The sequence below is a fragment of the Ciona robusta genome, chromosome 13 (genome assembly GCF_009617815.1).
Source record: "Ciona robusta chromosome 13, ASM961781v2".
NCBI classification, from domain to species: Eukaryota; Metazoa; Chordata; class Ascidiacea; order Phlebobranchia; family Cionidae; genus Ciona; species Ciona robusta.
In genome coordinates, this window is record NC_143247.1 from 4,188,944 (window position 1) to 4,201,754 (window position 12,811).

The 12,811-nt window shown below is 37.7% G+C and overlaps 1 protein-coding gene and 1 long non-coding RNA gene across 3 annotated transcripts; one reads left to right on the plus strand and one right to left on the minus strand.

The window, feature by feature from the left end:
• Window positions 1-3: 3 nt before the first annotated feature.
• LOC149725953 (uncharacterized) lies at window positions 4-7,817 on the minus strand. 2 transcript variants are annotated; one of them, XM_089891060.1, is made up of 13 exons: window positions 7,536-7,817; window positions 6,378-6,554; window positions 5,793-5,914; window positions 5,334-5,478; window positions 4,898-5,038; window positions 4,620-4,781; window positions 4,329-4,487; window positions 4,135-4,236; window positions 3,999-4,078; window positions 3,844-3,940; window positions 2,663-2,868; window positions 494-644; window positions 4-268 (listed from the first exon to the last, which is right to left on the minus strand). In XM_089891060.1, the coding sequence occupies exons 1-13, from the start codon at window positions 7,800-7,802 to the stop codon at window positions 164-166; spliced, it is 1,914 nt and encodes a 637-aa protein (XP_089747186.1). In that variant the 5' UTR covers window positions 7,803-7,817; the 3' UTR covers window positions 4-163. The 2 variants fall into 2 exon arrangements, with proteins under 2 accessions (XP_089747186.1, XP_089747187.1); XM_089891061.1 differs by lacking the exon at window positions 7,536-7,817 and adding an exon at window positions 6,617-6,956.
• Window positions 544-12,764, plus strand: LOC149725954 (uncharacterized). Its single transcript, XR_016386339.1, has 3 exons — window positions 544-683; window positions 11,208-11,364; window positions 12,233-12,764. It is a non-coding gene; the product is annotated as an uncharacterized LOC149725954 (long non-coding RNA).
• Window positions 12,765-12,811: the final 47 nt, after the last annotated feature.

Genomic DNA, 12,811 nt, shown 5'->3' on the forward strand with positions numbered 1-12,811 from the left:
ACGTCATGTATATAGGTTGTTGTATTATGACGTATGATATGTACAATCGATCACAATATGACGTCATAATAGAATACAAAATCGAAATATTTAACATTGTGACGTCATAAATGTACATTATTGTTGCTAGGCAACTATACATGACGTCACAATCATTGATTATTTAAAAACAAATTGTCCGCACGATGTCGTCCAAGGGTACGATCTGTAACCCAGTGGCTCTGTGCTCCCCTCTACCGGTTGGAATGTGGATCGGGGGTTCTTTAATCTAAATATTTGCATCATATTTAAAATAATGATGTCATAGTAAAACAGATATTGACGCCATAATGGTAAGAAGGTTCATGCGAAGTAAAGTTTAGTTTTTTTTCTTTAACCATACATTGATATCCAATTATGTTTTGCAGTTTCTTACAATTACTTTCCAGTTGTTAAGTGCTTAAATATTTTACAAAACAAAATGCGAACAAGATTAAATCATGACGTCACCCACCTTTAGGTTCCCATCTAAACTCCTGAGTTCCGACATGAAGCTGTTGGCGGCTTCCACGGCGCCCTGGTCCTCGAACCCATAATCTGTGGTCACCAGTTGAAGGTTACAACTCGAACTAGGGATGTAATCGACGAAGATGTTCAAGAAGCATCTGTGACGTAATAATGGAGGATGTGACGTCATTTATAAGGTCGGGTTGTTATATTATTACGTTACAATAGAAGTTACGGTCTGTTGTGTTCACCCGTTTAAATTCAATCCGAAAATTTTAACACGGTAATTCGGTTGTTACGTCATAACAAGTGTTAAACGCGATTGTTATAGAATACTCGCTCCAAAGTTAGTATAGACCAAGTTAGGAAACGGCGCTCGTGTCCGCCATTACGGAGCCCACAAAGCGTGAATCGCCTATACAAATGCATGGTCGTCATGTGTTCATTTAGTTCTTGTAAGCGATACAAAGCTAGAAAACACGTATAGCGGTTGTTTTAACATTTAAAATATAATTTCTAATATAAATCTTGTTATATAATATTAAATCTAGGAATTAATGTGAAGTAAATTAATATTTTGACTGGTTTTCAGCGTACAGTGTGGTTTAACAGGGTACTTTACGTTGGCGATTAAGACTAGGAGCAATCAGCTTAGTTTACATAATAGTATATGATCATACCTACGAACCTACAGAGCCATTCTTTACTACATTTATAATCCAACATGAGTGGACATGCAGCTCCCAACTGCTTAAGTACTAGCAGATAAGGTGTTCGCGTTTTCCGATTTCATAAAGACCCGGAACGCAGAAAAGGTAGCTTACTAATTCAGGCAGAGGACCAAAAATAATAACTTAGTATTGTTTTCCTCAATGTCGCTTCGATATTAGGCAAATTTTACAAAGATACCTTAAGTTTCGTTGCCGGGTATACGCGTTGAGTTTGTGAGCCAAAAAGTAAAATCACGGCAATTTACATGCACAACTGCAGCTAGATACACCCGTTTATGGTAATGTTATGCGTTTTTGTTTGTATTTTTATATTTTAAACATGTTCTTTTATGTTTTTGGTTAGTAAACCTGATATTTTCTGTTTTTTTACTCTTGAATCGATTGAGTGTTCAATAAAAGTTGATTATTTTTGTGAGGTTTAATATTGTGATAAGATATAACATTAGTAGAAAGCCATTTTTACGCGCAGAAGTGCTTGGTTTTTAAAAAATCGCAATATTTAAACGAAAAACAGCACCCAGCAATGATAAAATGCTATGCCGTGGGCTCCGTAATGGTGGCGACTATGACGTCATAGACGCGAGACAATGGATAACAAGACTCGTTGTTTTACAATCCGTTTCCTAACTTGGTCTATACTAACTTTGACTCGCTCATGCGTGACCGAGCGCGATTTTAGCGATTTGTTAGAAGTTTTAACACAATCGTTTGGTTTTAAATTGCATTAATATATCTGTATTGTGTATGCAACATGTATTTACATAATGTTTCATAATGCCCATTGTTACGACATACGGCAATAATGCGGTTGTGACGTTACTTAGTTCATTGTTTCGTCATCAAATATTCAAGTTTAAGCGGCAATATTTGAATTTGAATCAGCCAATCACAATCGTTGGTTCAAATTTAAATTCCTTGCGCGTATTTATAACGTTGGAAAAGGGTTAGAAACGAATTTTAAATAAATGTAACTTGTTAATCCTCGCATGGCGGGCAATGATAGTTTGTTACTTTTGTCAGTAAATATGAAGTTTTAGCAGAATTGCATAATATTTGTGTATCTTTATTTGATATCCTAAAAATATCGTCTATTTTCACTTTGATTTAGAAATAATATTAAACAAACACGTGATACAAGATTGTTGTTGCGTGGATCTAGTTTTGTTCGAATTCTTCGGTTGATTGTTACGTCATTAACGTGTGTAATCATGCGTATTACCACGTGACCATTATCTGTAATTCGAGAACACGTGTTCCACTGTTTAACTTCTCGAGCGTGATCGTTAAATGGTATGTGTGACGTCACAGTAATGTCTGTTATGCAACGCGCGAATGATTTTTGCAAAAAATTCTTGGAAATAATACTTAAAATATTTCCGCTTGTTTGTAATTGCTGGCTTCTAGGTTTTGTTGTTTTGCTTTCCAATATTGTTACGTCATAATACCTTGTCCTCATGACGTCACGTTGCCTTATAAGGACTGTTGGGTCATGTTTTATCTCTTCCACGGTTCGTCCGAATTGTTTCGATATTTCACCCCAATGTTCGGTGTCTTGGAAACTCTCAAACGGTGCTGTAATCGACATACAGCCGTACTTGAACGCGAAGTACTTCAAGTAGGAGGTGTGGTCGCAGTAGTGAACAACACCAACCTGTTAGAATGCATGTTTATTCATACGTTTTCATATTACATATAGTAGGGTTGGGAAGATGGGACACTTTAGCATTTAATATCTAAACATCTGTGTTTATATAATTATATATATGTGTGTGGTAGGAGATTGTTCATTTTTCATTCTGTTTTATTGTCCCAGTTGATAGTAAACTTAGAATATTTACAGACGTATATACCAGTCTATGCGCTAACGGTATCCATCTTATCCCACAGTACTATATTGGTTAATAAACATATGAAAAGTATTATAATTATTATAATTCCATATAATTAATATAACGGTTGGTTTTCTAACCAGAACTTCTGTAACTGTAAGTTAGTTGAGAAAACAAAGCGATTCAATTTATTGCAATCTGGGTTTAAAGTGTTCTGCAACTACCAGGACGCCGTTCCAATAAACTTAAATATTTAAATTAACAGAATAACTGACAAAAACAAACAAATTGTATATTCTTTTAAATATATTTATTATAGCTATAAGTTTGTTTAGATAACGCGATTTCCCGAAACCCCCCATGTATATTCTTGTATGTTGACACAGCGCTATTTATGATAATCTTGTTAAATATTAACCTAACTTGAAGGATGTTTCGACTTAAGTCTCCACATTAATGTTTTGAACACTTGGTATTGTCATTTACCATTATGCTTACTACACAAACGCTGAGACAAGGGTCATTATGACATCACGGACTGATGAATGACGTATGATTGACAGTAGATTAAGGATCATGTTTCGCAGTTTCTTTTGCAATTCTTTGTTTACTATAAATAGGGCAACACATGACTGAAATAGAATAAAAGCATGAACCGTTTTCGCAGCCTAATGGCCCATGCGACCAAATTGAATAAATATTTATCAAAAGAAACTGCAAAACATATTTGAATCTCAATGTATAGGCAGTAGAGTTTTAACTAAATGATAAATTATAGTTGTAAACATTGCATATACCTGGTGTATAAATGTTGTAATGGCATCAACCATCGAGACTTTGTCCATTCGTGGTACATGACAATGTATTGCTTCCGACAGCATGTCCCATTCGCTCCTATTATTTATATGTTGTTACTTAAGCTGGGTTCGAACTCTGTACCCTCCGTACTTACTTATCAATATAAGGAACCATAGCTTGCACAAATCTTCGGACCACGAAGTAATATTCACGTAAGAAAGCCAAATATGGGAGCTGTGACGTAATAATGGGGTTATGACGTAAAACAATTAGTTATTATGACATCATACTCGATGGAAGCTTTTGTTTGTGACGTATTCCGGCGGGAACAGGAAGTGACGTCGTTCCTCAGCGTCGTCGAAAATATTTTCCTCTCCTTCTGGCATCGTCGCCTGTGATGTCATAATCATACAATATTGTGGTGTCATAATCATACAATATATGACGTCATCGATATATGACGTCACACCAACGTCATAGTTACCTTGGAACACTCCTGAGCCCCCTTATCCATGTAATGTTTCTTGCATTTCCTCGCAACCCCTTCAAGGAATTGTTCCTTTGTCACGGGGAAGGATTGCCACAAGAAGAACAAACGGTCCAACGAACGTTTATTGTTTGTAGCTTTGCCAACACGGAGTGCCTGTGGTTTGGGGGGGGGGTGTGTTAAAGTATTCTATATGGGTGAGATCCTACAGCGAGGCACGCCGTGCTGAGACCTGGGATTTGGACCAGAGTTGATCTATTACCCCAACTTTGTACACAACCATCTCACCTGATAGTTGATCCTCTCCGTGAACCTGAAGTGGGGAGAAAGAAGTTTGTAGAGTGCCCCCTTGCGGTTGAGTAGTTTCTTTCCCAACACACATACAGCAGACGGAAACACGAAATGGACGTGGTTGTGTGACAACCCTGGTGCAAAGTATGATAGGCACACCTGTGATGTCATCATTCATTACGTCATAATTAAGTCACGACCATTTTATATCAAGGCGTGCCGATATAACGACTTAATAATGTTTAATTGTGACATCACAACAAGAATTATAATACCTGAACATGGAGTTTAGCGAGGTCATAATCGGCTTTGTGACGTTCATCGTCCGAATGAAATTCCTTCCCACCGTCAACTTGGATGATTATCTTCTTACCATCAGGACTGACGAGCACGTGACGAGCGTCCCAGTAAAAACCCTGGGTTAGAAATGAATGGATGCGTCTTGTTTTGGTGATGGATAAGTTTGAATTTTTCTTGGCTTTGTTTGTTTGTATTCCCAGCCATGTTGGTTGGTTTTAGATTTTACCAGAAATTCAAACAGCGTGACCCATATGTCACCATCTAACCTACTACGCGACATTCAGTTTGAAATTTACCAAAAAATATGAAGGAAAAAGTGGCCTATTTCATCGCATGCTATTTAACCAAGCTTTAAAAAAGAGGAACAATAAATAAAAATAAATTGAAACAACGCGACGTTGATATTTTTACCTGAAATAAAAACAGATCCTCGAAACCTTCCAACAATAATCGAAACATCGCGCGTTCCTTGTCCCACGCCACTGAATGAGCAAACACAGTTGACATTATGACGTAAGCAAGCTGTTTGTCTGATATCAATGGAACCTTTTGTTTCCTGGAAATTTATAAACAATCCACATTATGATGTCATAATAATGCATGTGAGGTCGAGACACGCGTTGTACCAATTTTACCCCACCGTACCATCTTATCCCACCGTACTATCTCACCCCCGTACCATCTTACCCCATAGTGACCATCTTACCCCACCGTACCATCTAACCCCACAGTGACCATCCACAATGACCATCTTACCCCACCGTACCATCTTACCCCACAGTAACCATCTTACCCCACCGTACCATCTAACCCCCGTACCATCTTACTCCACAGCAACGATCTTACCCCCCAACACTACACAGTACAAACCTTAGGAAAGTGTTCACAATCTCCCCAGGCGTCCACAAAGTCATCCTATGTAAATAAGCCAAACTACGGTGGGTGAGGAAGTCAATCTCCTCCTCAGTGGATGATTGTGACACGTCACTAACCTGTGTGACGTCACAGAGTAAATATGACGTCATATTGAGCATGTTTGTTAGCGTAACGGTGGCGGGGTATTATAACTAAAGGACATGAGTTCATATTAGTCACGTTTGTAAAAGTTCATGTGGTCAGGGCAAAACGTATATAAGTGTCATATATACACACGTTACTATTTTAGGCGTATGTGTCATTGGGCAGGACACTTATTGGCAATTGCTTCAACCCAGTGGTAACTAATGGGTTGTTCAAGTTGTCAGCCATACAGAAACACAATCACCCACAAAGTTACATACGTGGTACTTTGTAACCGAACACCCGTGTTTTAACGACAGTCGTTTCCCCGCCATGTGAGGATAAATAAGTCACATACGTGGTAACTTGTAAGCGGGCACAAGGTGTATGAAACAGAACACCCGTGTTATAACCTTCTACCCACCCATGCGAGGATAAACAACCACAAACACATACCCGGCTCCTTCTGCTTACGAGTCCTAACTTGGCTTGCGTTCGCCCGATCTTGGTCCATAACCTCAACTTTTGCACCAGCAATGTCTTCTTGATAAGCAGGAACCCGATACAGTACAACGGGATGTATACGCACGCTAATAGCGCACAATATATAACCCCACCGATCACGGTTCGAATCTAGAATTAATAACAATATAAACCCCCAGGCTATTATGACATCATAACCAAATAATAATCACCATATTAATCAGGAATTCGACAATAGCTTCTTTGCTGACGTAAGAATACCCTGTATGACGTCGATATTTAACCACGCCCCCTTGGATTATTCGCATTCTAGCACTTCACTAAACTGTTTCTGCTATACCAGACATTGTGTAAATAATCGTTCAACGGCTCATCTGGCATAAAAACGTGTTCGACCCCAAGTTTCGACTGCCAAACTTAGAGATTGGATTTTATATCTTAACGTTTTATTGCCAGACGAGCCACTAAAAGATCTATAGTGAACACTATGACATCACACCACACTTTATTTTACAAAACTTCCGCTTTCGAAGCTATCCACATAATCTGCATTGTCACGTCACGAAGAGATTCATCACTGTTATACACAGTCGCTATTATGACGTCATAATCACAACCACGCTTTTTAGCTCGCGGTCTTTCGCGTACTTCAAAATAAATTCTTTTTTTGCTCGTTCCGTAATTAGCTACCACGTTTTTAATTACTTTGTTTTAATCAACTACAACTCACTGTGAGTTTATTGTATGTTGGATTTAGCGGCCACGTTTTTATTTGACATTTTTACTCAAGTAGTCTTTATCCCTAGCGTGTTTTAACAACTGTCGTTTTCTTGCTAATTCTCTTCGTTGTTTCAAACTTTACAAATCCATCTCCACCAAAGTATTCAAAGAGATAAATATTAAATATCCAACTGCGATAGCGCTGTCATCGCTGTTTGGATGTATTGTGTATGAGTAATCGCAACTATGACGTCATAATCTACGCGATTTAACAATACTCGACGTTTACAATAAAAACATTGTTACGTCATAAACAAATGGCAAAAAGTTTTAGAATTTTAAACAAACTTTCTTTCACTCTAGTATTATGACGTCACAGATGTTATTATACCTAGTTATTATAACGCTTACCCCTGTCCCGATGTGCCCCCCAATCTTTAGAATTATTCCCGAATTTCTCTTCATTCTCACGGAAACAATGTATATACTGTCTACGTCACAGAAGCTCTTTCCACCTCGATTATTCGAGACAAATGAACGCGATGCGCAACAATGCCTGCCTCCTCTTTCCCTCTGTGACGTCACAGATAATTTCCCCACCTTGTATGCGGCAACTGTTGGTATTGTGACGTCACAACACACACTAAACGTGCGGTCGAGAATTTCCGATTTTTCCATAATTTTCCGAGAAGGCGATTTTAATGGAGCACTAATCGATTGTGACGTAACATACACCTTTATATTGCGGGTACGTAACAATGGCACAACGGTAATGGACGCTATTATACACCTATGTTAGGTGTTTGCATTATGCTTCTATGTCAATACATAGCATGTTATACAACCTTAGTGGCCAACACACACATGAACGTTTACGATCGCCGCAACCGGTGACCACTTTGCAGAAATAAATTGTATTTTCAAGTTGAAGTTATTTCGCCAACAACAACAACAACAACCACCACCATCAGTCTATTATTCAAACATATTGAATATCTTTGATGGAATAATCTTTGGGTATTTGTTTGTTGTGTTTTAGTAGCTCAGTGTTTACTCTGATGAACTCCATGAATCTGGTCATGACCCAATACGCAAGCATACTTCCTGTCTAAATTATGTATCAACTTATAATTTCAGAAACTTAATAAATATTTAAGTTTATTGGAACGGCGTCCTGGTAGTTGCAGAACACTTTAAACCCAGATTGCAATAAATTGAATCGCTTTGTTTTCTCAACTAACTTACAGTTACAGAAGTTCTGGTTAGAAAGCCAACCGTTATATTAATTATATGGAATTATAATAATTATAATACTTTTCATATGTTTAATTAACCCAATATAGTACTTCGCGACAGAAGTTCGATTATGACATCTTGCCCATCTTGCCCCAACATGGCCCATCTTGCCCCACACTATTACCGCCATCATACACTAAATTTAAATTCTCCCACGTCACAATGCAACCAATTTATCAACCATGACGTCACAATTGAAATGAGGCTTCCAGTATGACGTCAACACCGTTCATTGTTTATCCATTGTTCCACATCAATCAAACATGGCGGTCCCCCCAACTTCCGGAAAACATAAACTTCTTATAAAACAACTTCCGGTTAAACGCGGAGGACAAATTAGATCCTTCATCATCGGCGTATTCATCCGCTCATTATGTGACGTCTTGTTCCGGGTTGTGACGTCAGAACACGTAACAATAGATAACAATGACAATTATCAAGAAAACAAAGAGAACCGACCCAACAATGATACCGACGATCTCACGTGATGATAAATTCACTAAAAAATATCCGAATGTTATTTCGAAATAATTCAACAACGAAACGACATGCGTTGGAAACAATATATGGTTTAACCGGGAATATTAACAGGAACATACCGGTGATTTACAAGGTAATTATCTCAAACCGCAAAATGGCAGTCGTTAAAAAACGTCACGACTTGAGCAAGTGCCATCAACACGCAGTAAAAACTACTTGAGTGTCAAATGAAAACGTGGGTGGTAAATCCAACATAGAATAAACTCACAGTGAGTTAATTAAAACAAGGTTCAAAAACGTGGCTGCTAACCCACGATATAACTATGTTAATTGTTAAACACGGTTAGAGGCTTTATGTGCTAACGGTATCCATCTTACCCCACAGTACTATATGGGATATTATGTGCTAATGGTATCCATCTTACCCCACAGTAATATATGGAATATTATGGGCTAACGGTATCCATCTTACCCCACAGTAATATATGGAATATTATGTGCTAACGGTATCCATCTTACCCCACAGTAATATATGGAATATTATGTGCTAACGGTATCCATCTTACCCCACAGTAATATATGGAATATTATGGGCTAACGGTATCCATCTTACCCCACAGTAATATATGGAATATTATGTGCTAACGGTATCCATCTTACCCCACAGTAATATATGGAATATTATGTGCTAACGGTATCCATCTTACCCCACAGTAATATATGGAATATTATGTGCTAACGGTATCCATCTTACCCCACAGTAATATATGGAATATTATGTGCTAACGGTATCCATCTTACCCCACAGTAATATATGGAATATTATGTGCTAACGGTATCCATCTTACCCCACAGTAATATATGGAATATTATGGGCTAACGGTATCCATCTTACCCCACAGTAATATATGGAATATTATGTGCTAACGGTATCCCATCTTACCCCACAGTAATATATGGAATATTATGTGCTAACGGTATCCATCTTACTCCACAGTAATATATGGGATATTATTTGCTAACGGTATCCATCTTACCCCACAGTACTATATGGGATATTATGTGCTAACCATCTTACCCCACAGTACTATATGGGATATTATGTGCTAACGGTATCTCATCTTACCCCACAGTACTATATGGGATATTTTGTGCTAACGGTATCTCATCTTACCCCACAGTAATATATAGTAAAGGGTGGAGTGAGATGGAACACCTAGCACATAATATCTAAATATCCTGATCGCAATATACAATACACTCACGTACATAAACATAGTGAACTTACCGTGTGTTTGATAGCAATCCACACTTTCCACAGTATCCCACTTTCCCCCGTCCCAACATACCCCTGTAACCCCTGACCCCGTGTAACCGTGTTTGCATTCGAAGTGATACGTCATGTTATACGTCACGTTGCTCTGTGACGTCACATCCAGTAATAATGAGTGGTTAGCGATGGCAGACACGTTGCAGGACACTGGGTGAAAATATGGTTTCAAACATTTAAACTTTGACGACAAACAGACTATAGTATGTGACTTGCCAAAGTGAAAGAATTCTTATACAAAAAAATATTCATAGTTTAAATAGAAGAATGTAACTGAATTACATTTCATCATTTAGTTAAAACGCTACGAACTCTACATTGCGATTCAATCATGTTTTGCAGTTTTTGTGTTAAAATATGTGTTTACTTATTTAGAAGCAACGATGTTCGAACCCGTACACTCTGCACTAGAAGCAGCCGTGCTAACTAACTATAGTTAAACATATAAACATGACGTCATCGTGACGTACCTAGTTGACACGTGGTGACGTCATCATGTACATAACCACGTGGGCATTGACAATAATACGATCCAGGTTCATTGAAGCATCGCTTGGGTTGGGGGCAAGGAGCTGCATCGCATTCGTCGATGTCTAAGATGATGAATCAATAAACTAATTTGTTCATAAATTAATGATATGATGACTTTTGGTTGTAAAACACAAACTATTACGCATCCATCCCCGCTGTTAACCAATCAAATCGTTTTTTTTTACGCTCCGGTGACAACGCATTTCTATAAGACGCACGTCCACGCACTATACGCCAATCAAGACGCATTAACCCCTAACTAACCGAAGCGAAACATAGCGGTTTGATTCGGTATGAACGGGGATGGCTGCGTGTCAGTGTGTAGTTTGTATCTGAAGGAAATCTTCTGGCAATTGTTTGTTATATGTTCTTAAATCAAAACAATCGCTATAACATCCCCTTCAAACTTTTAATACACCTAGCTACAACACAAATATATATTTTAGATATTCCCTCCGGGATTCCCCACCTACGTCACATTGCTCTCCACGCCACCCAGCGGCACAAACACACGTGGCTCCCACCAAAACTGACTTGAAGCAACTACCATTGTTCCTGCAGTGCTCAACTTCAGGTGAGCAAAAATCTGGAACAAGATTTTGGGTAAATAAATAGGTTCTCCTAGTGTGTTTTAACAACTGTCGTTTTGTTGCTAATTTTCTTCGTTGTTTTAATTATTATGATCTTCGTTATTGTATTTGAAGAGATAGATATTAATTATGTTATCTACATAAATGTTAATATCCACAACCGCTAGACGTCGCTACCGATGCATTCTGGTGATGACGTCAAACTCCACGTTCCATTCACGTCACAGGTAGCAACATGGGGGGTTTCTCTCCGAAACGCATATCCAGTGTTGCACGAATATTGTGCAGTGCTGCCTGGTGGAAAACTTGATGACGTAGTTGATGACGTGTTTGATGATGTATATACCGGTGGTTTCCCGTTCGTGCTCGGTGTTGGGGCTTCCCCACAGTCTATACGTCATAATGAATGAGTTGTAAAATTATGACGTCATAAACAAATAGATGCATTAGAAATAGTTCTCGTAACCAAATAACAGTTAATACCAAATGTTAGGTAATATGTGACACACAAAAATCAAGTCCAACGAAATATATAATATAACAGCCCCCCACTCTGCTATGTATATATTTCGCCTAAATGGCATCGTCAGTTTCTAATTTAAATAGAATCAGGATGTCATTGTATGCAAATTATATCTTTTGTAGTAAACTGTTCGTTAGACTTGAACATTATATTGTTTATTATGACGTAACAAACTCACCTTCACCGTTTATCAATATTAACAGTTGCGTCACAATGATTAGAACTTTATAAACTTCTAGATTCATCATTATGACGTAATAATCAACTCTACGTAACAATCGGGAATGTTAAACCTGATGATATTAACAATAAACTATTTATTACGTCATAAACAACTAATTCTTATCTATTGTTTCAGAACAATCTACATCAATCACCTTCTATTGATAATTAAAGTAAACTGAGGTATTGTTACGTCATATATCCCAACAAATACCAAGTAAACAATTTGATTACGTCACAATACTACGCGATAAATTACGCGATTTTCAAAGAAATATTTTTCTTGTTAATTTGTTGCTTGTCAATCAAAGTTAAAGTGACGTCACATTACCCAGTCTCAATACGTTTTAAACAACGTCAGTATTGTGGAGAGTTGGAATTAATGATTTTTTTTTGTTTTTTTCGGTCATGATAACAAGGAAAAGACGAGTAGTAACGGTAAAACAACAGTTGTTAAAACACGTTCATTGATAAAAAAAAAATGAAAAGAAATAACGTTTTGGACATATCTTATGGGATCTTTCGTATGGGGTTTAATTTTCTTGCCACGTGTGTGTATGTTTTATGTATCCAGGCTTTTTGCCCTCTCTACGTCGTATAGTGTTTTATTTCATATAGGCAATGCCATTATTTAATGTTCAATTATGAATATCTAAACAGATACATGTATTAATATGGTTTAAAAAGATCCGAAAATAATATTTTTTTAATGTTG

Bases quoted from the DNA above. Each gene is read 5' to 3' on its own strand.
- LOC149725953 (XM_089891060.1), bottom strand. From the start codon at position 7,802: ATGGAAAAATCGGAAATTCTCGACCGCACGTTTAGTGTGTGTTGTGAC. The intron at 5,915-6,377 runs GTATGTGTTTGT...GACGTCACACAG, and splicing joins TCGTAAGCAGAAGGAGCCGG to GTTAGTGACGTGTCACAATC. The intron at 3,941-3,998 runs GTAAGTACGGAG...TATAAATAATAG, and splicing joins ATGGTTCCTTATATTGATAA to GAGCGAATGGGACATGCTGT.